General features: G+C 33.9%; 1 protein-coding gene across 1 annotated transcript in view; it reads right to left on the bottom strand.

The window, feature by feature from the left end:
* LOC149780364 (serine protease FAM111A-like) overlaps nt 1-26,774 on the bottom strand; it is a 49,019-nt gene that overhangs the window by 7,142 nt on the left and 15,103 nt on the right. The window contains exons 3-5 of the mRNA XM_089937262.1: nt 25,236-25,269; nt 12,258-12,374; nt 4,298-4,555 (exon numbers count right to left, since the gene is read on the bottom strand). Coding sequence (XP_089793388.1) covers nt 4,298-4,555; nt 12,258-12,374; nt 25,236-25,269 — 409 coding nt within the window. The remainder of the gene's footprint in view (nt 1-4,297; nt 4,556-12,257; nt 12,375-25,235; nt 25,270-26,774) is intronic.

The raw sequence follows: 26,774 nt of genomic DNA, 5'->3' as shown, positions 1-26,774 counted from the left end.
TGTTGTTCTGACTTATAAATGAGTATAAAGGTAAGTATATCAGACATCATAATTAGTAGAACTACAACAGACACCTGGCATTGTGTTGTTCTGACTTATAAATGAGTATAAAGGTAAGTATATCAGACATCATAATTAGTAGAACTACAACAGACACCTGGCATTGTGTTGTTTTGACTTATAATTGAGTATAAAGGTAAGTATATCAGACATCATAAGAATGATATATGTACATTCCAAGATGCATCCTGTAATCTAACTTACAATTAATTTATAATTAATTACAAAAGTATTAAAGTGCAGAACAATATGTATACCAAAAATTATGATGAGATTCTTATGCTAAAAAGTGTGATGGGATTCTTATGCTAAAACGTGTGATGGGATTCTTATGCTAAAAAGTGTGATGGGATATGTATACTAAAAAGTGTGATGAGATTCTTATACTAAAAGTGTGATGAGATTCTTATGCTAAAAGTGTGATGGGATTCTTATGCTAAAAAGTGTGATGGGATATGTACATTAAAAAGTGTGATGGGATACTTATACTAAAAAGTGTGATGGGATATGTATACTAAAATGTGTGATGGGATTCTTATACTAAAATGTGTGATGGGATTCTTATACTAAAAAGTGTGATGGGATATGTATACTAAAATGAGTGATGGGATATGTACATTAAAAAGTGTGATGGGATACTTATACTAAAAAGTGTGATGGGATATGTATACTAAAATGTGTGATGGGATATGTATACTAAAAAGTGTGATGGGATATGTATACTAAAATGTGTGATGGGATACTTATACTAAATATTGTGATGGGATACTTATACTAAAAAGTGATGGGATATGTATACTAAAAAGTGTGATCGGATTCTTATACTAAAAAGTGTGATGGGATATGTATACTAAAAAGTGGGGGATATGTATACTAAAAAGTGTGATGGGATACTTATACTAAATATTGTGATGGTATACTTATACTAAAAAGTGTGATGGGATATGTATACTAAAAAGTGATGGGATATGTATGCTAAAATGTGTGATGGGATATGTACACTAAAAAGTGTGATGGGATACTTATACTAAAAAGTGTGATGGGATATGTATACTAAAAAGTGTGATGGGATATTTATACTAAATATTGTGATGGGATACTTATACCAAAAAGTGTGATGGGATATGTATACCAAAAAGAGTGATGGGATATGTATACTAAAATGTGTGATGGGATATGAATACTAAAAAGTGTGATGGGATACTTTTACTAAAAAGTGTGATGGGATTCTTATACTAAAAAGTGTGATGGGATTCTTATACTAAAAAGTGTAATGGGATATGTATACTAAAATGTGTGATGGGATATGTATACTAAAATGTGTGATGGGATATGTACACTAAAAAGTGTGATGGGATTCTTATACTAAAAAGTGGGATGGGATATGTATACTAAAAAGTGTGTGATGGGATATGTATACTAAAAAGTGCAATGGGATATGTATACTAAAATGTGTGATGGGATATGTATACTAAAAAGTGTGATGGGATACTTATAATAAATATTGTGATGGGATATTTATACTAAAAAGTGTGATGGGATATGTATACTAAAAAGTGTGATGGGATATGTATAATATAAAGTGTGATGGATATGTACACTAAAATGTGTGATGGGATATGTATACTAAAATGTGTGATGGGATATGTATACTAAAAAGTGTGATGGGATACGTTTACTAAAAAGTGTGATGGGATATGTATACTAAAAAGTGTGATGGGATTCTTATACTAAAAAGTGTGATGGGATTCTTTTACTAAAAAGTGTGATGGGATATGTATACTAAAAAGTGTAATGGGATACTTATACTAAAAAGTGTGATGGGATATGTACACTAAAAAGTGTGATGGGATATGTATACTAAAAAGTGTGATGGGATATGTATACTAAAATGTGTGATGGGATACTTATACTACAAAGTGTGATGGGATATGTACACTAAAAAGTGATGGGATATGTATACTAAAAAGTGTGATGGGATACTTATACTAAAAAGTGTGATGGGATTCTTATACTAAAAAGTGTAATGGGATATGTATACTAAAAAGTGATGGGATATGTACACTAAAAAGTGTGATGGGATATGTATACTAAAAAGTGATGGGATATGTATACTAAAAAGTGTGATGGGATACTTATACTAAATATTGTGATGGGATATGTATACTAAAAAGTGTGATGGGATATGTATACTAAAATGTGTGATGGGATATGCATACTAAAAAGTGATGGGATATGTATACTAAAAAGTATGATGGGATACTTTTAAAAAGTGTGATGGAATTCTTATACTAAAAAGTGTGATGGGATATGTATACTAAAAAGTGTGATCGGATTCTTATACTAAAAAGTGTGATGGGATATGTATACTAAAAAGTGTGATGGGATACTTATACTAAATATTGTGATGGGATACTTATACTAAAAAGTGTGATAGGATATGTATACTAAAAAGTATGATGGGATACTTTTACTAAAAAGTGTGATGGGATTCTTATACTAAAAAGTGTGATGGGATATGTATGCTAAAAAGTGTGATGGGATATGTATACTAAAAAGTGTGATCGGATTCTTATACTAAAAAGTGTGATGGGATATGTATACTAAAAGGTGTGATGGGATTCTTATACTAAAAGGTGTGATGGGATTCTTATACTAAAAAGTGTAATGGGATATGTATACTAAAAAGTGATGGGATATGTATACTAAAAAGTGTGATGGGATACTTATACTAAATATTGTGATGGGATATGTATACTAAAAAATGTGATGGGATATGTATACTAAAATGTGTGATGGGATATGTATACTAAAAAGTGATGGGATATGTATACTAAAAAGTATGATGGGATACTTTTAAAATGTGTGATGGGATTCTTATACTAAAAAGTGTGATGGGATATGTATATTAAAAAGTGTGATTGGATTCTTATACTAAAAAGTGTGATGGGATATGTATACTAAAAAGTGTGATGGGATACTTATACTAAATATTGTGATGGGATACTTATACTAAAAAGTGTGATGGGATATGTATACTAAAAAGTATGATGGGATACTTTTACTAAAAAGTGTGATGGGATTATTATACTAAAAAGTGTGATGGGATATATATACTAAAAAGTGTGATGAGATACTTATACTAAAAAGTGTGATGGGATATGTATACTTAAAAGTGTGATGGGATATGTATACTAAAAAGTGTGATGGGATATATATACTAAAAAGTGTGATGGGATTCTTATACTAAAATGTGTAATGGGATTCTTATAGTAAAAAGTGTGATGGGATATGTATACTAAAATGTGTGATGGGATATGTATACTAAAAAGTGTGATGGGATATGTATACTAAAAAGTGTGATGGGATATGTATACCAAAAAGTGTGATGGGATATGTATACTAAAAAGTGTGATGGGATACTTATACTAAATATTGTGATGGGATTCTTATACTAAAAAGTGTGATGGGATATGTATACTAAAAATTGTGATTGGATTCTTATACTAAAAAGTGTGATGGGATATGTATACTAAAAAGTGTGATGGGATACTTATACTAAATATTGTGATGGGATACTTATACTAAAATGTGTATGAAATATCCTGAACGTGGTATGTCAGTTGCTACTGATCATAATATACCTGTATACATAAGAACTGTCTTTAAACTCAAACAGATCTAAATACAAGGAGCAGAAAAGAAAATGCAATGAAAAGACTTACAATAATGTATAATGAAAGATGACATTGATTTTTAAGACACTGGATCCCCCATATTTTACAATTCACACATACACACGCGTCTCAGTTTCAATCAGTGCTAAAGTCATAGTGTAAAAAGAAGATGGAAAACTCAAAATACTGACTCATGACCTTGTACGTAGGAGACCAAATGTGGAACATACTTTATATTATGTTGATACTGAGTTGTGAAGAAAATGAAATAACATCAAAAACTTCAAAACATTAAGATGTGATTGACTTTACAAATACGACACTTCTTGTTGTTAACACAGCTTCCAATGATGTATAAGCATATCAAGTTTCATTCCTTAATCTGAAACAGTTTTAAAGTTTAAGAGCACTGTTTGTGCTGCAGGACTCTAGTATTAAAAAAAGCCATTAGATTGAAGGCTTTTATTAGTAAGTCCCACTGGTGCAATTGTGCTTCTGGCTGCATATATTAAACCTTTGAGATTACACTAGTCTTCAAACTGAGACATTTATATACACACCTGCTTTAAGAATTCCATCTTTCACATGCTTTGCTGTCATTACATAATTTGGGCCCACACGAAATCCTGTGCCACATGTGCTAGGAGATGTAATAATTCCTATGGATGAAGCAAGATTCACTATCAACCTCTGGTTATAAACAGCATCTGTTCTGTCAAACTGTGCCTTAAGATTCCCTGGTGCAACTTGATGTTGCAATGGCCATCTTGGAATTGCATTGGTATCCTCCTGGTGTGGAGCAGCTGTTGTTTTTGGTTCTAGGTGAAATAATAATAATAATATTAATAATAATAAACAGGGATTTACAAATCACTTGACTAGTAACTCCCAGGACAAGTTCAAATTTGGTTTGGGCAAGCTCAGATTTGCATTAGGCATTAGTCCATGGGCAAGTCCACAAAACTAAGAGAGGGATGCAAGATACAAGAAATTTTATTTATGCTTGAGGTCTGGGTAAGATAGTAGCTCTGTACAAACTTGTTTATCGTGAAGGGGTCATGTTCAGTTCCTAATTCTTTATGTTTTTGCAAGTTGCGTACCCTTTGACCTAGCCACAATACATATATCAATACATTTATTTAGCATTTAAACTGTAATGAATAAATTTATTAAAATTTAACTTAACAGTTGCATTGTACTCATAATATTTGTATGAATCAGGGATTTGTCAACTTTAAGGTTCTCTAAGGTTTGCCTCTGGCAGTTTTCCAAATATTTTCAAAGATTATTGTTTGATGCATGTCACCATTTTTTTGGTGAGAAGGTTTTAACTGTTAAAATTATAACTCATGAGGTTTGTTTGACAGGTGTGTGTTTCGAAATAAAATTATAACTCATGAGGTTTGTTTGACAAGTGTGTGTTTGAAAATAAAATTATAACTCATGAGGTTTGTTTGACAGGTGTGTGTTTGGAAATAAAATTATAACTCATGAGGTTTGTTTGACAGGTGTGTGTTTGGAAATAAAATTATAACTCATGAGGTTTGTTTGACAGGTGTGTGTTTGGAAATAAAATTATAACTCATGAGGTTTATTTGACAGGTGTGTGTTTCGAAATAAAAGGCACACACCTCTGATAGCTAACTACCAGGAAGATTTTTTTCAAAGTGTGATTATATTCAGAAAATGTAGTACCCAAATGCTTTGTTTATGAGATGTTGTTTATTTTCATAATTACAGGAGACTCACAGCTTGGCAAACAATTAAATGGACAAAAAAATAAGTGTTCTCAAATCATTCTCAAAAGTTGGATTCTCAAATGTTTTGATGAATGTTGCGGATTTGAAGGTGACTATTTAAAAATGGTTATATAAATGGATAAAATAAGTTTTCACAAATCTTTGAGTTGTGAATATACAAAAATCACTATAAAACAATCTCTCTCTCTCTCTCTTAAAAAAGATATTTCCAAAATGTTGTCTACCTGTCCCTTTATATGTCTGGATATGAGTATACCTTTGCCTTAAATTCCAACTAACTCTGTTTTCAGTTGAACTCTTTCTCATCTATATGCATTATATAAATATATAATGTTAGATAACATTAACTATCAGAAAATGGCTGAAAAGTGCCATCAAAGATAAAAAGGAAACATAAGTTTCAATAAATATAATGTGATTTCCTCAATGTATACCATCTTTGTCTTATTTTTTTTACTCATTTTGGGATAATATTTGGGGCAAGCTCAACTTTTCCAGGAGCAAATTCAATTTTCCAGTAACACTGTACTAGACAAGATAATTTTTATTAAATTTGTAAATTCCTAATGATGATTATTATGAAAATGGTGGAAGCATATACTTTTAATCATCTAAAATCTTGACAATATTAGACACCAATTTTTCAGAGCTAAAAATGACTTGAAAATAACACTTAAATTACAGATGCAAAAACTACTTGAAAATAACATGCTCAACGTTCATGCATGCACTCCTTATACACCAGTATGTAGTTGTATTTATTGTGAATACAGACAACAACAAAATATAAAAAATAACATGCATTAGATTTTAGTCTGCACACTTTATTCTTTATTACTGTAAGTAAATAAAACTGCTTAAAAAAGAATAGATAAACACAGTTCTTGATCCTACACAGAGGCCTCGGTCTGACTGGGAGCTGCATGACTCATTGACTGATTATGGTTTATGTGGTAAATCAGCACTGTAACGCTACCTAGTGACATATGAAAGGTTATATGCAAGATTATTTACACCTAATAAAAGGTTCATTATTGACCAGCAATAATTAAAAAAAATCAAACAATTAACAGCAATGTGATGAGATGTTGGGGGTAATATATGAAGCTTCCTGATCAATAGCAGTGGAATATAAATGGTGTGTGTTAAAGTTTAATTAGACAAATAAAGGTATTTAGGATGAATGACAGTATGGTACAAATACTCAGAAAAGGCACAAAAGTTATATTTTAGAATAGATGTTTACTTCCATCAAGAAATTTGCAATGCAAGACATGATAACTGTATCCAAAAATTACTTCATGTGTTTAACTTTATAGTAACAATTGCCAGTAGGTTGGAGATCTGAACAATGTACCCTAAAGTACTTCACAGTGAAAGGTTGATCGCAAGAAATGCACTCAAGTAAGTCTTCGCCTTTTAGTATATGTTGTTGTTGTAGGGTTTAACGCCATTTTTCAGCACAAGATAGGATATACATTGTGGCCAGTATAAATGGTGAGGAAGAACCTGGAAAAAATCCAGAAAGAACCACCAACCCACGAGATTCAACTACAAGCTTTCTCAGATACCCACATTGGCCAAACCTGAGATTCAAACCCACACAGACAAAGGTGTAATGGCAGTGATCTGTGATGGTGAGAGCTTTAGACCACTTGTCCCCCCTCCCCCCCCCCCCCCCCCCCGCATTTCAGTATAAAACACTGGGTTATACAATCATGATTAATTCTGGTTCTGTAGGAAGGAAGTTGCATATGGTTGGTTTGATTATATGTAGATTTTTATTGGGTACCTGTTCTTTGATTTTATGCCCATCATGCATTGATAATTCCATCATTTTCACCTTTGCTATAGGCAGATCCAATACCATTAACATGATGGCCCACATTGTTTTGTATTCATTAATATTATTCTAAATCAAATAGTTATAGTGAAATATGTAGGATGCTGCAGAGTCCTTACATGTGATCAGAATAAGGTTTCTTTCTCCTTGCAATATCTAAAGGAATAACTACTGTGTGATACTTTCAAGTCTTGATATACTGGTGTTCAAGTCTTGATATACTGGTGTTCAAGTCTTGATATACTGGTGTTCAAGTCTTGATATACTGGTGTTCAAATCTTGAAAGACTGGTGTTCAAATCTTGATATACTGGTGTTCAAGTCTTGATATACTGGTGTTCAAGCCTTGATACACTGGTGTTCAAGTCTTGATACACTGGTGTTCAAGTCTTGATATACTGGTGTTCAAGTCTTGATATACTGGTGTTCAAGTCTTGATATACTGGTGTTCAAATCTTGATATACTGGTGTTCAAATCTTGATATACTGGTGTTCACATGTATGTATTGAGCACAGTGAAATGTAGTACAAAAAAAATAGAAGCAAAAAACAGCAATATAAACTTCTCATTTGCACATAGATCAGTCCTGAAAAAGTATTTAACAGTTAATTTGCTCATTTTAAAATAATCTTTATATGCAATGAAAACTGACGAATCAGTGTCTCCTATTCACAGTAGACATTTACGGATTTCTCGCAGGGATACCTAAAAATGTCCCTGTCTATTTAGACAGGTATCCCTTTTATTCAGGTATTCTTTTAAAGAGGGTATCACTTCATATACAATATGTGTCTAAGAAATATTTTCTACATGCACTTGTATAAAGAGTAAAACATGCCCTGGTGTAGATGATTACATCACAAACTGTTCACACAGACAGGAAATTAAATAAAAGCCATGCACATGATTATTCAAATTAGTTGTCAATAAACTGATGCCATATAGTGCTTGCATTTACAACTAAAACATAGAACTGTGTATGCCCCATTTTGCACTAACTAAGCATCTGGCTGATGCAGTTCATTTTCATTTGCAAGACATTAGATCCCTAGTATTTTATGTCACTATCTATACACCTTGCCTCTCCTCATTGATGCTAGGGTTGGTTCCCATCCATTTTCCTCAGCAATCATTTGTAAACTTAACTTTCATTGTAAACATTAAAAAGCAATTATTCATAATGCTGTTTTATAGACATTCTTACTCAAATATGTTGACTTATCAAAAAACCTTAAGGGATTTGTTTTTATTGCTACTCTCAACATTTGGCAAGCTTAGACAACCATATAGCCATGGTATGTATATTGATCCCATGGTTGAAGCATTGCTGTGATCTTGACACCAAAGATTGAAAAGGTAGGTAAGAATGCCACAGAACAAATCATTTTACTTTCCTAAAGATTGATCCTGAGCATCAAGAAAAATAATTAATGACTGAGAGAAATTAAAAACTTATGTAAATTTTCTATGACAGTGACCTTGACCCAGAAGTTATAGGTGTGAAGAAAGAATGAACTATCCGAGCATCATAATGATTCATGCCAAGAATCCATCAGAGAGTTTAGGAGAGATATGCAAATTAAAAATGCTGTAACCAAAACTTTAATGCAGATTTCTATGACCCCAAGGTGAAAGAGGTGAATTAACATATAATAGGATGAACTGTCTTTGCTTCATAATGATTGTTGCCAAGAATAATAAGAATCCATCAAAGAGTTTAGGAGAGATGTGCAAATTAAAAATGCTGTAACCAAAACTTTAATGCAGATTTCTATGACCCCAAGGTGAAAGAGGTGAATTAACATATAATAGGATGAACTGTCTTTGCTTCATAATGATTTTTGCCAAATACAAATTATATATCAAGGGGTTGAGGTACTGTATGCAAATTAACAAACCTTAACTGATGGCTTAACAAATAGTGCCGGACACTTAAACCATCACTTAGGAGAAATAACTGCTATGTCTTGCTTCCCACCAATATTGACCCAACGATAAAGCAACTTATTTCATGACTATGAAAGCATCTTGGGGCAATGGTGAGTAACTCTTGGAGGTTACTGATGTACAAAATGTGACCAAAACACTGGTGATAGAGCTGAGCATGGAAGCAAAAATGACCTATAATCCTCAGGGAGGGCAGTGTAGCTTAGAACCAATAAGTGACAAGTCTAATGCATGACATGTGCTATCAACCTCAGCTAATTGTATGAATCTGGCAAAATGCAGTCAAGTATGGAAATTTAGATGGCAATAAAATTACTATGACCACAAACACAGCAATGGTTAAGGCTTTATTAATATAAGCTACTATCAGAAGAAAATTAAAGATGAATTTAAGGTCAAGCAATATGTAGAGACACTGGTTAGAGAACTCCAAATAATCAACTGTAATGGCTGGCCAGACAACGAAGCACAAGATCGCAACTAACAGTTCTGCCAAGCAGTGCTAGGTATATTAAAGCTCTAAATAATTATATTATTGAAAATAACCTTATACTTTATTATAATTTCTCTTTCATATGTCTTAACTAAAAACTTAACTCTTTGTCATCTTCAACCAATATTTCCATACTCAACTGATTATACTCTCATCGTTTAAGGTGACTGAATTATTTATTAGAGGTTGATGATCTTAATTTTTTAATGGGCGCTTAAAGTTTCAATTAGGTTGCCCTAGGAATACAAAATTTCTTAATGGGCACTAAAAGTTTCAATAAGGTTTCCCTAGGGATATTGAAATTTGAAATGGGCACTAAAAGTTTCAATAAGGTTACTCTAAGGATATTGAAATTTGAAATGGGCACTAAAAATTTCAATAAGGTTGCCCTAGGGATAGTGAAATTTGAAATGGGCACTAAAAGTTTCTATTAGGTTGCCCTAGGGATACTAAATTTTTTAATGTGCACTAAAAGTTTCAATACGGTTTTCCTAGGGATCGTGAAATTTTAAATGGGCACTAAAAGTTTCAATTAGGTTGCCCTCAGGAAATTAAAGTTTGATAGGTACTTGGAGTGCTGCCATGACCTAGAGTTTTTTAAGCATTATCTGTAAAGGCATGGCAGCTCACAATTTGCTACAACATAAATATCCTGAGTGATATGCTATATAAAGATATTTTGTGTTATATTTTGTTTTGTATATGCAATTTAATTATTTGTCTGTTAGTTTTATATATAAAAAAATTATTCCAATACATGCTATTGTAATATAATATTGTTTGCTTGATTTGATATTGTCTGGAACAGAGTTCAGTTCTGAGTTTTTATATGTTTCAGGTATTTAAAACAACTAATAATAAACACATTGTACATAATGCTGACCTAGTTCCTGACCTTGTTTCAAAATCAGTGCCAGATTTGGTAAACAACATTTTTCAAAATATTTTTGTAAAATTCTTTCTTAGAGTAGGAATTGATAAGTTGAGCCAAGGTCATACCTGGACTACATGATAATTTTCAAGTAACAAACTTCCATTTTTTTGTAAGGTTGAACTCTTGACGCCCATCCGGGAATCTGTTTTGTGTCTTAAGTTAGCCTTATAACCAATGTTTTGAAGTAGTGAGTGGGCTCTAAACTTTGGACACATTAAGTTGTGTTGTTGTGACCAGTTTGGGCGAGATTTTATTTTCTTCAAATTATTGGATTTCAAGTGATTATTTTCCCTGAAAATACTAAGGTGCTCTAAATTAGTTCATGGACAAGGACATTTATCAAAATTTATACAAAATTAAAAAAAATGGAATAATATTTTCTGTGATTAAACAAGAGCCTGTTGACAATGCAGCACTTCACAGGTTACAACAGACATCATTGTCTTCCATTTTGGACTTCAACAGGATTCAAACTCAGTTTCATTCAGGATTTATTATTACGAGGACTTCTATTTTTTATTTTTGGATTACTTTTGGATTTCATTCATAAAACCAAAAGTCCTTTTTTTCTTTCATTTCTTTACTTGATATTCAAGAGAAATAAATTATTTCTTAAATTTTACAAAGCTTATTGTCTTCACTTTTTTCCTGTTACTTTTGGCAAGAGCCTAGATTTGTATCAATTTATTCTGGTTGTTTTATCTTTCATATGTACATATAAATAGTTTGGTACTTTAATATTTTTTGTCTTAATGTGTGAACCTCTATTTAGTCAGTGGGCATTATCTTGTTAATTATGTTGCCCTCTTTACATACAGGATTACTATTATTATCTGTTAGAACTATATACATGTACATAGGGTCACTCTACAACTGAATATTTTTGGGCACCTTGCCCTATTAAAAAAAGGAGAAACTTTTCTGAATATATATGTAAGAGTGATTTAATAAAGAAATAAGGATAGGGCTTAAAAATAACTGGTGCATGATTTTTGCAAATTCTGTTGATTTACTAGTGCAATTTTGAAAAGTTGCATGAACCCCTCAACTGCACATGTTACAGAAGACATTATATACACTGGACACCAGTACTTTTGTTTTCTTCTTGGCTTTAATGGTGCTTTTCAACAGATTCTTTTATCACACAAAGGAAATAGGAGCAAAATGTCTTTCCCTAAGACTCAGCAAGGCAGTTTACCTGAGTGGGTACATATTGAACTGAGATGATATATGGCTCTCTTACAAAAGGATACACAATGTGGGTTCCTGCCCACACTTCTGTTTTCCAGACTTGTAACAATTACCATGAAATTTCTATGGGCCCAGGTTATTTCATGTTGTCAACATGCAGAACAAGGAAATCTTATGGAAACAAGAATTTTTTTTCTGTGTGCTGACATTTATTTTAAACATGGTAAGTAACACAGAAATCTTGCATCATATGGGTATCATCAAGTACATCAGATAGAAGTATTTTACAGAAAGATTTAACTTCAATTAATTAATTTTAATATCACAATTGTAATTTTTTCATTTTCATTACCTTGACCTTTTTCACTTGTATGCTCCTTCTTTTTCTTGGGTGTATTGTACTTATTTATTGTACTGTTTTTCCCAAACTGAAGATACTTCCCTGTGATGTTGTAAGTCACCATTCCACCTATACTTGGAAAGAAAGTTTATCTTAACAAGAAATACACTGTAATTTGTAGTCAGGCATTTATTTTTAATCATTCTAAATATACATTTACACTCACTAATGAGTCATGTTCAACTGCATAGACCGTGATCTACGATTGCATAATGTTCAAGCAGAAGTTGGTCTGTGATGTTTGTTAAGACTAATCAGTAGAACAAAAAAAAAAACCATAGAACTTGATCTGTTGCATTATGAGATGGCAGATCAGGGTGTATTTTGTTCACCGTTTGGCTTGACTTATATGAATATTTATGGTTACATACTGTAAATATTTCATTACAATATCATGATTCTGGATCAATGATTTACAAGATAATACCAATTGTGCAAATAAATGATTTCACATTGTTTTACAAAGTGTGAATAATTTTGATTGGATGAAATATCACGTGAAATAAGAGAGTATTTATCTTTCATAAACACCAAAGCATGGTCATGTAACTGGACATTCATAAACACCAAAACATGGTCATGTAACTGGACATTTTGAATTCAGAAAAAAATTTGACTTACTAATTATGAAAGAGATATCATTTGCCATAAATGTTAAAGCAAAATCAATAATTGTTTTAAATGGATGGAAATGATGATGCTTAAATTCATCCGATTCTGTGATGATAATATGCCACTAAGTTTTAATACTCATCATGTACATTTATCACAACTCCTTTACAACTCATGTTGTTGTTGTTGTTGTTGTTGTGGTGTTTAACGCCATTTTTCAGCACACGATAGGCTATACATGGCGGCCAGTATTAATGGTGGAGGAAGAACCCGGGAAAACCCCGGAAAGAACCACCGACCCACTACAACTCATGTGTCCACTGCCACCCATAGTGGTAGCAATCTGATGTCATTTCTGTCAAGGTCCTAACAAATAGTTATAATATACCCACATACTTACAAAACACATACATTGTTTTTAAAAGGATCTAATTAAAAATTATAATAGACACATAACCCAACAAACTCTCCCATCTTGTTCAATCTACCTTCAAAATGTCTGCTCAAGGTGAGTATTTGTTTATCTCATTTGGTCTTTTGATGCTATATATATATATATATATATATATATATATATATATATATATATATATATATATATATATGTTTAAAGTATGCCCACCCCCATTAATCAAGTCTCATAATTTGAGGATTGTAACCCCCGCATTTTCAAAGTAGCATGTGGATACTGTGAAACAATCTGTCCATACCTGTACATGGTCATATGTGATTAATGTCTCTAAACCTCTAGTCACTGTTAAACTCAGTGAAACTTAGGGGGCCCCGAGTGGTCTAAAGCACTCTCCATCATGGATCATTGCCATCTCACCTCAGTCTCTATGGGTTCCAGTCTTGGATTCGGCATATATGGGTATGTGATAAAGCTTGCCAGTAGCTTTTCGTGGGTTGGTGGTTCTTTCCAGGTTTTTTCCCCGGGCTGGCTGCCATGTATAGCCTATCATGTGCTGAAAAATGGCATTTAAAAGCCAACAACAACAACAACAATGAAACTTGGCTCAGTGATTATGAGTGCACATTTACATTGTAACAGTCTGACTCCATACATGGATGCAGATGTGGATTGTGTCAGTCTATGCATACATGGGTACACATGAAGACTGTGACAAAGTCTGTCATGTTACATGCGTGTACATGAAGATCGTGACCCAGTCTGTCCATACCTGTATACATGTCATGTGTGATTAATGTCATTGAACATTTACAATGTTAAAACTCAATGCAACTTGGCTCAGTGATTATGGGTGCACATGTACATTGTGACACAATCTGTCCATACATTTATGCTGACATATGTGAACAATGCTCTTGAACTTCTCCTAGATTGTGACAAACTAGATCAATGAAACTAAAAGGTTTACATTAAAGTCACAATCTGTCCAAACATGTATACAGTTCTATGTGAGTAATGACCTGGAACTCATCTAACACTTAAAGGTAGACAATACAATTTAATCAGTGACATAGTAATAGCAATACAGTCTGTCTGTCCCAATTTACATTTGTGAGTACATGTAATGATCTTAAACTTGTACAGTAATGTCTTACTGGCAGCAGACAATTAAACCATGCTCAGTGATAGCTCAATGAATATAGACTGTGGTACATAGAAAATATCTCATTGAGGGTGACAGTAGACTGGGATATGGTTTATTCGTAAATGCATATACAAGTAGCAACTTGAACTCCCCCTACACTGTTAAAACTCAACAGTAAATGGCTCGATGATGGACCAGTTGATGACTAGATTGTGACAACTCTTTCGGAATTTTGGTCACATCATGACCTGTACGAAATTTTCCACATGGAATGGATATGGAATCCATACGTACTTTTACAGAAATATCCATATGGACATTTCTATTCTATAGTTAAAGCACTCTTATGGATTTCAGTGTATCCATATGGAAATGTTATGGACTCCGTACGTACACCATATGGAAAATCTCATGGAATATGCTAATTAGTCCATGAGATCTGTAGGTTGTCCATATGGAATAAAATTAAAATTCCATATGGAATTTGGCAATAATCCATATGGAATTTGGCAATACTCCATATGGAATTTGTAAATGTTCCATATGGAATTTGTAAATAGTTCATATGTAATTTGGTAATAGTTCATCCCATACAAAAATTTCCAGGCATACTTAAGGCGGATTTCAAACGGGTTTTTTAAGTACTTTCTGTCTAAACCATAAAAAAATCTGCTTCAGATTTCTATTAAACTGCCTAATGATTCTTAGACATTATTGGGAATCAATGATGAATATTTCACCATAATTTTTAAAATGGATATAAATTTTATTTTGAAAGACATTATCAAATAAGATTTAGGTTTTTCTTGTCCTCATTTTCTTTCTCGCATACAAAGCCTAATCCATGATGGCATCACTTAAATCTTTTTCATTTCACTGAAAAGTCTGGTGAGATTTCACAAATATTTGACTAAAATGTTTGTGAGATTTCACTACAGTTTTGATCATTGTATAGTATTTTACTGAAGTTTCAGAGGTTTTTCATACATTTCAGAAGGTTTCAGATTAATAATGAATATGACTTAAACAGGACTTTATTAACCAAGGTGATATTAAGTTTGCATGATTTTGTTTACAGATGTTGTAATTATATGACATCCAAGGCAAGAGATATGGGAGTTAATAATACTAATAAAATTAATAATAATAATGACTTTATTTAGAGAAGGTAACTTAATTGCAGAACTAATCTACCTTGAGGCCTATCTGTTATGTACAATATTTATAGTATATACAACATGATGTGAAGAATCTGGCTTGATACTAAATAATTAAATGATTTTAAAAATCAAGGTATCAAGCCTAGAATATATGCACAGGCATCTGTGAACACATAAACATATATAAAATATTAATCTGCATTGAAAAATTCAACTGTGAAAATAATGCAAAATTACAGAAAAGCATCCATTTGAGACATGAAAAGAAATGCTAAAAGCCTGCCAATTGTCACTTGTACTGCAACTTGATTTTTGATTAATGTACAGACTATGATGCTGTTGTGGTCTCTTGAATTAGTCCTTGTTCAATAAGCAGCGTGACAAACGTTTATCATGACAGAAGTACTCTTATTTTACACTGAATTCCAACACACCTAGAATATTTAGATAATATACACAATAATGCCTCACAATATTGAATGATGATTCTACGTGTGGGCCAAGAAAATTCCACAAAGATATGACCATCTTTGATAGGCATGGGTATTTCGCAAGAATTACCACCAGTGATCTATACTTTGTCCTCTTTAAATTCATCCTGGAAGTTAATCAGTTTTGAGTTATATAACTTCGAAATCATCCTGGTTCAATTCCTTGTCCTATTTAGCATGTTAGCCGCTACTGTAGAGCTGTTATGGTACAAAAAGCGAAATGCTAATCCTGGCATTCAGTTTTCATACACACTGACCAATTATGCTCCCATCAACTTTGATCCTTTTTTTTTATTTTTGGGAGGCACCAGACAGATGCCCCTCCACCCCTACTTAATCAAAGAGAAAGTAGTTTTATGTGTTTATGTTTCCCCCAATGATTTGTTGTATCTGTTGTTTTTATTAAAAGAATTTTACAAAGCAAGTTTTATTTAGAATTTTGTCAGGGTATTCCAAATGACCCTAGTGTGTCTAAAGGTTTTTTTTCCGAAATAGATTTCCATCACCTAATTTCGGTTTTGCTGCCCTTTGTTCTTTTGGTGACCTTGCTAGTGGTCTCTTACGTCCCATGTGTGTTATATGTTGGTGATATTTGTTGTGTTTGCTATATATTGTTTCTATGCAGGGACTTCAGCCGTGTTCAAATCTCAGCCCAGTTGTCCTATCACCTCTCTCAGAGGCTATATAATTTTGATTTTGGACGAGATAGCGTTGCGTTGTTGTGAAATTAAAACCCCGGTGGTTTATATGTTTGCTATATGGTGTCGCTGTCGTATTTTTCAAATTAAGACAACTGTGCTTGAGGTGGGTTCAGTATTTTATTTATTTACTGTACTTCTCCCCTTTTGAGCAGGTTGTCTTCTAGTTATTTATTTCCAAAATTTCTAAAGTTTATTTGTTGATCTAATAATTTTGTATAGAAATAGAAGAGTGAGAATATAGTAGGCAAGGAAAAAAAGTAAGACTAAATGTTAAGAGTCAGTTTTTGTGTTATGTTGTATTTATTGTAATTCCCTTTATGGGCTTTTTCCATTCTCTTCCACAGACCTGCTCACTTCGTGTGGCGCCTTGTAATATAGCCCTGTGGTTCATTGATAGTACTTGCTCCATAAAGGGCCCTGTCCCTCCCCCTACTTCCCCTAAATTAGAGGTTTGCGATTTGCAAAGGGTTGTCCGTCAGTCTCTTCCAATTTTTATAATTTGTCCACATTTCATCATGGTGTCTACTATGTAATTTGTCACTGTGTATAAGGTTTTCTTGTCAAAATTACCGTCGAGATATAGTAGATTCTGCGTCTTGTATGTAGTCTTCTCTTTAATTTCATCATTTATCTTCTGTCTTAGAGTCTGTCTTGTTTCACATTGTATTATAGTATGTATTTTAGTAAAACTGTATTTTTTGCACAGTGGGCATTTCGGCGATACTCTGATCATGTGCCGCCTCACTGCGGCTTCTCCGGTCAACCATGCATTATGCATGTATTTGAAACAGAGGCTTTGCATTTTAAGGACCCTAATTTCACCCAGTTTTCCCATGCTTTACCCCAGTTTACATATATATTTTCTAACTCTACTTTACTCTTAGTTTTCCCAGTTATATCTTCCCTAATCCAATTGTATGTCTTGTCTTTTTCTAATTCCCACTGTTCTGTTCTGTCTCTATATTTCATAAGTATTTCTCTAATTTCCCTGAACTTTTTGGGTGTTTCCAGTAGTCTGCTTAGTTTATTATTATTGTATATGTCTTTCCTATGCCTCATTAAAAAACCAAACCAATATATGTAAAGTCCTTCCATGCCATATCTGGCATGGGTTTTAAATCTCTAAACCTATTTATTATATTTGACTGTTTTAGTATAGTTGGACTAGTGAGTGCTAAACCCCCCTTTTCCCTTGCTTTGTAAAGTATTTCTTTTTTAATATAGTGAGTTTTAAAATCCCAGGTATAGTCAATAATTTGGTTATCTATTATTTTTAGCCTATCATTTTTAAAGTCAATTGATTTAGTTATATAGTTCATTATTGCCAAAGTATATTCCTAATGCTTTGACCATACCTTTTAGTAGATTGGGGGTTATCCCAAAGTGATCTCCCCTCCAGTTGCCTATTTTTAAAATTTCGGTCTTTCCGTGGTTGATTTGGGAACCTGATGCTTTACCGAATTTATCATATTCACTCATAAGGTACTTGAATGAATTGGCATCTCTCATAAAGTTAGTGCAATCATCTGCGTGCTGAAGCATTTTAATTTCTTCTTTCATGTTCGGGACTTGAATTCCTTTAATTTGGTTGTTCTCACGTATTTTTATACTTAGTATTTTAATCGCTATCACATATAATAGCATCGACAGGGGGCATCCTTGCCTCACCGATCTTTTTATGTCAATTTTATCTGTGCTGGCTCCGCTAACCTGTACTGTTGAAGTAATTCCATTATACATGATTTTAGTCCAATTTCGGAAGTTTTCCCAAATCCAAATTTCTTTAAAACTTTGTGTATATAGTTTTGTTCTAATCTGTTGAAGGCTTTCTCCTGGTCGAGTAGTACCATAGCACCCCTCTGACCCGAAGTATTTATATAATCAATGTTGTTGTTGGCATCCGTTAGTCTCGAGAGACAATGGAACTGCGCCCATGAGAGATGTCCCGGTTGGTGGTTGTGCAGCATCTGCTGTGGCTAAGTAGTCCAATGCAGGAGTGGCAGTCCCTGCTGCACTTGAAGGTTGTGTCAGGTGTTGGTTGAAGCTGCTTCTTCTTCCTCTGCGATCGTCTTTCATCAGCTAACAAGCATTGCTTGTCCTCTCCGGCTTTCAGACCAGTGATCAGAGCATGTCGCCAGCCTTATCTGTCTAGAGCGAACTCTTCCCAGGTGTTGACATCAATATCAAGGGCTTTCATGTCATGCTTACAGACATCCTTGAAGCAGAGATGTGGCCGTCCGATCGACCTTTTGCCAGAGGCAAGTTCCGAAAAAAAAATGTCTTTGGGGATCCGTCCGTCAACCATCTGACATACATGGCCCAGCCACCTGATGCGGCGTTGGCAGAGGAGTGTGATCATGCTGGGAATCTTGGCACGCTTGAGCACCCAGTTGTTTGTTACTCGATCGCTCCAGGTGATCCCGAGTATGCGTCGGAGGCATCGCATGTGAAAGGTGCTCAGTCTTTTCTCTTGTGAGGCGTACTGAGTCCAGGTTTCACTGGCATACATGAGAGTGTTTAGCACGCATGCACGGTACACGGTGATCTTAGTGTTCATGGTCAGCATGCTGTTGTTCCAAACTCTCTGTGACAACCTGGAGAGAGTTGTTGATGCCTTTCCGATCCGCTTGTTGAGCTCAGCATTGAGCGAGAGGTTGTTGGTGATGGTAGAGCCAAGATATATGAACTGACTCACCACCTCAAGTTTGTAGTTGTTGATGATGATGCTTGGGGGGTCCATGTCCTGAACCATCACGTTTGTTTTCGTTAGGCTTATGGTTAACCCAAACTCATAACATGCTTTAGCAAAGCGGGCCATCAGGCGCTGAAGCTCAGCTTCTGTGTGGGTGGCTAGAGCAGCATCGTCTGCGAAGAGCATGTCCCTTATGGTTACTTCACGCACTTTGCTCTTTGCCTTCAGTCGTGCCAGGTTGAACAGTCTGCCATCTGATCGTGTGTGTAGGTAAATCCCTTCTGTGGACGTCCCAAAGGCGTGCTTGAGCAGGACTGCGAAGAAGATGCCGAAGAGCGTAGGGGCAAGGACACAGCCCCGTTTCACTCCACTGCGGATGTCAAAGGGGGCGGATGTTGAGCCATCATACTGCACTGTGCCTTTCATGTCATCGTATTTATATAATCAATGATAGTTCTGATATTTAGAATATTATTTTGTATGTCTCGTCCTTTGGTTCCGCATGTTTGATTTTTATTTATTATTTTCCCCATATCTTGTTTTACCCGCTTGGCTAGTATCCTACTAAGAATTTTATAGCATGTGTTAAGGAGGGAGATGGGCCTCCAGTTTTTGATATCTTCCCTTTCTCCCTTTCCCTTATAAATTATTGTAATCATGCCCTCCCTCATACTTTCAGTCATTTTGTCATTCCTAATAGTATATTGTTATACAACCATTCTAAAATTGGCGACAACTCACTACTGAATTTCTGATAGAATTCTGCAGTGAGTCCATCTCTCCCTGGTGCTTTCCCTAGTGATAGATTTTGTATTGCTGTCTTAATTTCATTTAGCGAAACGAAATCGTCACATAAGATTTTATGATGTGGCGTTATTGTTTTGCATTTTACTCCTTCCAAATAGTCATCAATGATTTTCCCTTCTATTGCTTGTGAGTTGTATAGATCGCTACAATAATTATGTATGTGGTTTAATATTTCGTTTTTATCGGTAGTTATTTTATTCCCTATTTTAATTCTGTCTAAAATTTTCTCCCCCCCCTTCTTATTTCCTCTCTTTTGAATAGTCCCTCCGCTTTTTTATATATATTTGTATATTTACCCGCTCGCATTTCTCTCCCTTTAATTTCTTCTTCCTTTATTTTGTTTAGTTTTTTTGTTAGAGTTTCTTCTGTTTCTTTCGTGATATTGTTTTTATGTTTATCTTTAAGTGTATATAAAATGGCTTCCTTTTCCTTTATATTCCTGTATGTCCTTATTTGTGAATGTCTTATCGATATATTTTTAAAGTTCTTTTTTAGTTCTTCCCATTCCTTGATTATGTCATTGTTCCCCTTGTCTGTAAAATTAAGTATTTCTTCCTGAATTTCTTTTGTTAGGTCTTGTGAGTCCAGGATTTTACAATTTAGTTTCCATGTTCCTGTGCTCCATCTGGATGAATTTGTTATTTTTATTTCTAAATATATTAATTTGTGATCTGATATTTTAAAATCCTCAATTCCTATTTCTTTGTACATGTTTTTATTAAAAATTGTTCCATAAAATTTATCTATCCTACTGCCTTCACTTATTTTGTATTCATATGTATATTCAGTTTTTAAAATATTTAAATGTCTATAAATATCTACCAATTTATGGTTATTAACGAAGGTTTCTATTTCTGGTCTGAATCTTAAATCATTAGTTGTTAGAATTCCACTCTTTCTATCTATTACATCTCCCACCCAGTTAAAATCCCCTCCTATTATAAGTTTTTCCATGTCATATTTTTCAATATATTTATTAAGATTATTGTCTTGTGCAAGGGGGGGCATCTTCTATCGTTGCCACTATCCCTTTTACTTCTAGGGTGCCAGCTTCTATTAATTTCTTTCCACTTTCTTTCGGATATAGGCAAAATCAATTGAAGCCTGCATTCTGCAATGCATCTATTTTCCCAATATCAATTATGTTGTTTAGAGCTGCAAGTATCTCCCCTTGTCTTGGGATTTCCTTTGCCATTCCAAAGTCAATTATTTGACATCCTTCTGCATGTCGACTGTATAACTGTCCTTCTTCTGTATATGTGTTGAAATATACACTCAATTTGGTGCCTTGGGGCTCACCAACAATTTTTTCACGGATTCTGGCCATTCTAATTCTAATCCTATGTTTTGAATTGTGTTCACTTTGCAGGTCTCACACCACTAATTATCCAGTGTACATGAAGTGTGTCACTGTAGAGTCTAACAATACAGGTCAAGATATTGTATATGCAGTCACAAACAATAATAGCAGTCATTAACCTCACACATTTAGGTAATCACAGTATATAGGTATTGCATCACAATAGAAAATCAATTGTTAATGTATTAAGCTAATTGTTACGTAGTGTTGCTACTAATTGTTCTCCCCTATGAAACGAGGAAAATACAAAAAGATACAAGGAAAAAAAATGATAGAAACGTAGATAGAAGAGAGAAAAAACAAAAAATAAAGAGATAGAAAATGTGAAATAGAATAAGAGTGAGTAAAAAGATATGGAGAATAAATGAAATATGAAAAATGTAGCTTATGATACAATGACCTATGAAATTGCCAAGCAGTCGACTCAGTAACGATCTAACAGCATTAATATCAGGCTAGTTTAGTGGATAAAGTGCCAAAACTATATCCAAGTTTGCTTTAGAGTGCATAAAAAGTATGTCTGCTCTCCACGACGACCTGGCCAGATCTTTGATTCAAGCTATTCTCTTTGCCGCACATTTTTCAGATGGTTATTTAAACTCGTATCCCGCTCGAATCACCATGTTTAGCATTCCCGTCAGTTTCCGTTATGCAATGACTCATTGGACAAGTACAAAATTTTGACCAATCAGAAAGCCCATTACAATGATCATCCTTTAAATAATAAACGGAACAAATACTTATTAGAAAGCCCGTTGCGGAATGGGACCGGATAGAGCATTATTTAAAAAACGTTTCGGAGACGATGTTAAAAAAAGGGTCCATATCGAGGAAAATCAGATTCAGGTCAGGAGAAAAGTGAAATTCTGATTCAAAACAGAAAACAAGAAAACTTGTTTGAGGGCAGTTAAATCCAGTTTAAGTTTAAAAAAATACAACAACAACAATAACAAAATTTGATAAAGAAATATAATACAGAAAGATGTGGAAAGAAGTTATTGTTCCCAAAATAAACAATACAATTACAGCTATCAGAAACAGGGAATATAAATGCTGCTGAAAATCAATCAAATTGCACAAGAAACAAAAATAAATTTTATTATATCTTATTTATATTTTTTAAACTAAAATTTCAGTGATATTGCAATCACAGAATATCACTATATTTTTAGAATTTTTGACAAACTCTCAGGGAAATTTCAATAAAAATTTCCACTAATATTTTCAGAAATGTTGGCAGAATCAGTGAAATTTCAATCACAAAATTTCACTGATAAAATCTCCTAAAATACCATGATTTTAGTGAAAATGGACATTTGAGTGAATGTCAAGAAATGTTCATTGATTTTGCTGAAATTTAAGTCACATTTTCACTAGGGTATGATTTTTGTAGAGCATATTTTAATAGGAAGCCAAAAAAATTACTTTTCAGAATAAACATTAGATCAAGCCCAAAATCCACCTTGCACCAAAAATTCATCTATGCTTGTATTTTAATACTAAATTTCTGATCATGTTTACATTTTCCCTACTTTTTTGGCCATGTCTTTGTTTTTAAACATCTGTGGAAATAAATTAAAGAAAACTGACATACATGTGTTTCTTAAAATTTATGAGTATATATTCATCCTTCCACATAGCTACACTGACATATACAGGTACACAAATCCTCACCAATATTTCTATTTTAATCAGATACATGTAGTTTAGGTTATTAATTCTTCAGAGAGTATTTTCCATGATGCTATAATACATGAGCCTGCTTTCCATAGGGAAAAAAGTGCTTATGGATTAAAGTTGCAACTTTATTCCATATGGAATTTTCACTTGCTGTGAAGTACTTATGGGATTGATATGGAACAAATTGTCTGATTCCATAAGTTTTTCAGTCCATATCTATTCCATATAGATTCCATAAGTATTCCATACGGAATCCATAAGAAATTTCTGTACGGGGAGGGATCTCAGAAATGGTATGTTTAACATAAATTTGCAAAATTCGTTTTATGTCTCTCTTTTCAGAGAATCGGCATTTGTGATCACTGATTCAATTTTCAAATGATATCAGACTGTGACTTCTGAATAATGCCCAAAGGTTAAACCGTAACAACTCAGAATGAAGCCTCAGGGTAATTTATACAGCTGAGAAATGATTGAGATCTTCAAAAATGTAACAATATATTCATTTACTGGGTATGAAAAGATGAAATTATACATGCAAATTACTCTGACCATGAGGTAACCCTTGACACTGGCTTATATTTTTTAGATCCTCACTCCGTATACAGCTACAGTCCCAGCCTTTTCATGATCAAATTTTTACAGTCAACAATGGGCTTTCAGGCATTAAGTTACAATTCTGATATTGCTAATTGAAAACTAATGAAATAGTGATATCCTGTATTCAGATAACAATTCTATTGAGAACATTACAAATAGCCTGATTTATACTGGCTGATCAAAGTATAAATACAAAGTGATGTTTGTACTGCGGAAATTTTTTATTTTGAGCCCTGACAAGCAGAGAGAAAAGAAGGCCAGAAACAGTTTTTGATTGACTTAGCTTTTATGGTTTTACTCAAAGGTATTTACTGTCATGTCTAAATCACATGACAAGATACAATCCAGGAAACCTATTTTGTTAGGAATAAAGAGGAATCTCCTCACTGCATCAGCCATTCATTGTTTTGAAACTGTAAAATCGGACAGGACTGACAGCTGCTAGCTGCCTCTAGTACTGTTGAAGCATAACAAATCTATAGAATGGGCTGCCTACATGGCAAATTTATCAAATCAGAAGACCAGATGTTCCTTAAAACTGCACCAATAACTGATTTTGTTGTTGTTGTTCTAGGGTTTAATGCCATTTTTCAGCACAAGATAGGCTATACATGGCAGCCAGCATAACTGGTGGAGGAAGAACCCTGGAAAACCCAGGGAACAACCACCAACCCATGAAAAGCTACTGGCAGGTTTTCCCATGTACCCACACTAGACGAGCCTTGGACTCGAACCCACGCAGACCGGTGAGATGGCAGTGATCCAGAACGGTGAGCGCTTTAGACCACTCGGCCCCTCAGGGCCCCCGCATCAATAACTGAAAAGAAAGCTCCAGGAAACCTTAGTATAATAAATGGATTAAAGAAAGTCTAAATAATATTGGACATAGGGTGATTTTAAAAAAGGAGTTAGTTCAGTGAAAAACTACGGAAAAGCACATTTTAGGTCCACTTAAAAGCCTGGTGCAATTGACATTGGCTACAGGGTCCATCATTGCATGCCAAGGAACTATGCAACTGGTTTAAAAGTTGAAAACTATAAAAACAAATCCCTATCCTGTGAACAGACAGATACATAACCTGAACTGGCATTTGCTCTTGGGGCATACAGTCCTTAATCTCAGGAACCTACCCAAACAGATAAAACTTCAAGATGTAGTTTTACAAACACAGAATTATAGATTTTAAATTTCTGAAAAAATAGCCCCACTTGACTGACTCGCCCCCATCATTAATGAAACATATCAGTGAGGAACATTTTGTATACCCTACCTTGGTTGCCCTTAGAACCTGATTGGGGTCCAACCTGAGACATGTAAATATATAAAAAATCATTGAGTCAACAAATTATCAAAGTTATTAAATAATAAGTAAATTAATAAATACAGATCATTCATCAATAGTTAGATAGATAACAAAATAAATACAATTTAAACAAATACATACATATTCATGTAATCATAAAAAATGTAATTTAAACAAATTAAAATATTAAGAAAACCAAAAGGTTCAAATAAGTGAAACAACAGGGTGTAAATTAGTCTATAAAAAAAAAACATTCCCTTGAAGTAAGGGATGAAGTAAAATGATAGAGAAAAAAGCTGTTTATTTTTTATCTATTATTATTATTATTGCTGTTCTTACAAATAACCAAAACTATAGCTATTTCTAAAATGTCTACCTTAGAGATAATATATGCCATCCCTCTAATTACCATCAGAATAGATGCCATTCCCATATTTATCATCACAATGGATGTCATCCCTCATTTCTACCATCCTGGTTGTTCCCATCTGTCTATTTACCATCACAATAGTTGCCATTCCTCTATTTACCATCACAATAGATTCCTTCCCTCTATTTACCGTCACAATAGATTCCATCCCTCTATTTACCATCACAATAGATGCCATCCCTCTATTTACCATCACAATAGATGCCATCCCTCTATTTACCATCACAATAGATGCCATTCCACTATTTACCATTTCAATAGATGCCATCCCTCTATTTACCATCACAATAGATGCCATCCCTCTATTTGCTATCACAATTGCCATCCTTCCATTTACCATCACAGTAGATGCCATCCCTCTATTTACCATCACCTTCATTGTCATCCCTCCATTTACCATCACAATAGTTACCATCCCTCCATTTACCATCACAATAGTGGCCATTCCTCTATTTACCATCACAATAGATGCCATCCTTCTATTTACCATCACAGTAGATGCCATCCCTCTATTTACCATCACAATAGGTAACATCCCTCTATTTAAATCACAATAGATGAAATCAGTGAAAGTCACAACCCAATCTGCTTGTTTTTGCAATGGAAAAACTCATTAGCATCAAACAGCATATGATTCTATTTTTTGGGCACATAACTGTATAGCCAGTATAATGGATTGCTTTCTGAAAGACATTTGAAAAGACAGATAACGGAAAACAAGTTCATGACTAAATTCTTGTTGGAATGACATTTTTGTCCAAATTGTATGCTTAAGTGGGTGCAAGTGAGAGTAGAACTGTATTCTATTGTGAGTTGGCAAATATTGAGGGTGTGGCTATATAATGCATGGCATTATATATAATGTGAGTTGGCAAATAGTGAGGGCATGGCTACATAATGCATGGCATTATATATAATGTGATTTGGCAAATAGTGAGGGTGTGGCTACATAATGCATGGCATTATATATAATGTGAGTTGGCAAATAGTGAGGGCATGGCTACATAATGCATGGCATTATATACAATGTGATTTGGCAAATAGTGAGGGTGTGGCTACATAATGCATGGCATTAT

This window comes from Sinohyriopsis cumingii, chromosome 16, assembly GCF_028554795.1.
Source record: "Sinohyriopsis cumingii isolate HCF-2022 chromosome 16, ASM2855479v2, whole genome shotgun sequence".
Classification (NCBI taxonomy): Eukaryota; Metazoa; Mollusca; class Bivalvia; order Unionida; family Unionidae; genus Sinohyriopsis; species Sinohyriopsis cumingii.
The sequence above is the reverse complement of the archived record's forward strand: the minus strand, read 5'-3'. Positions and strand labels throughout refer to the sequence as shown.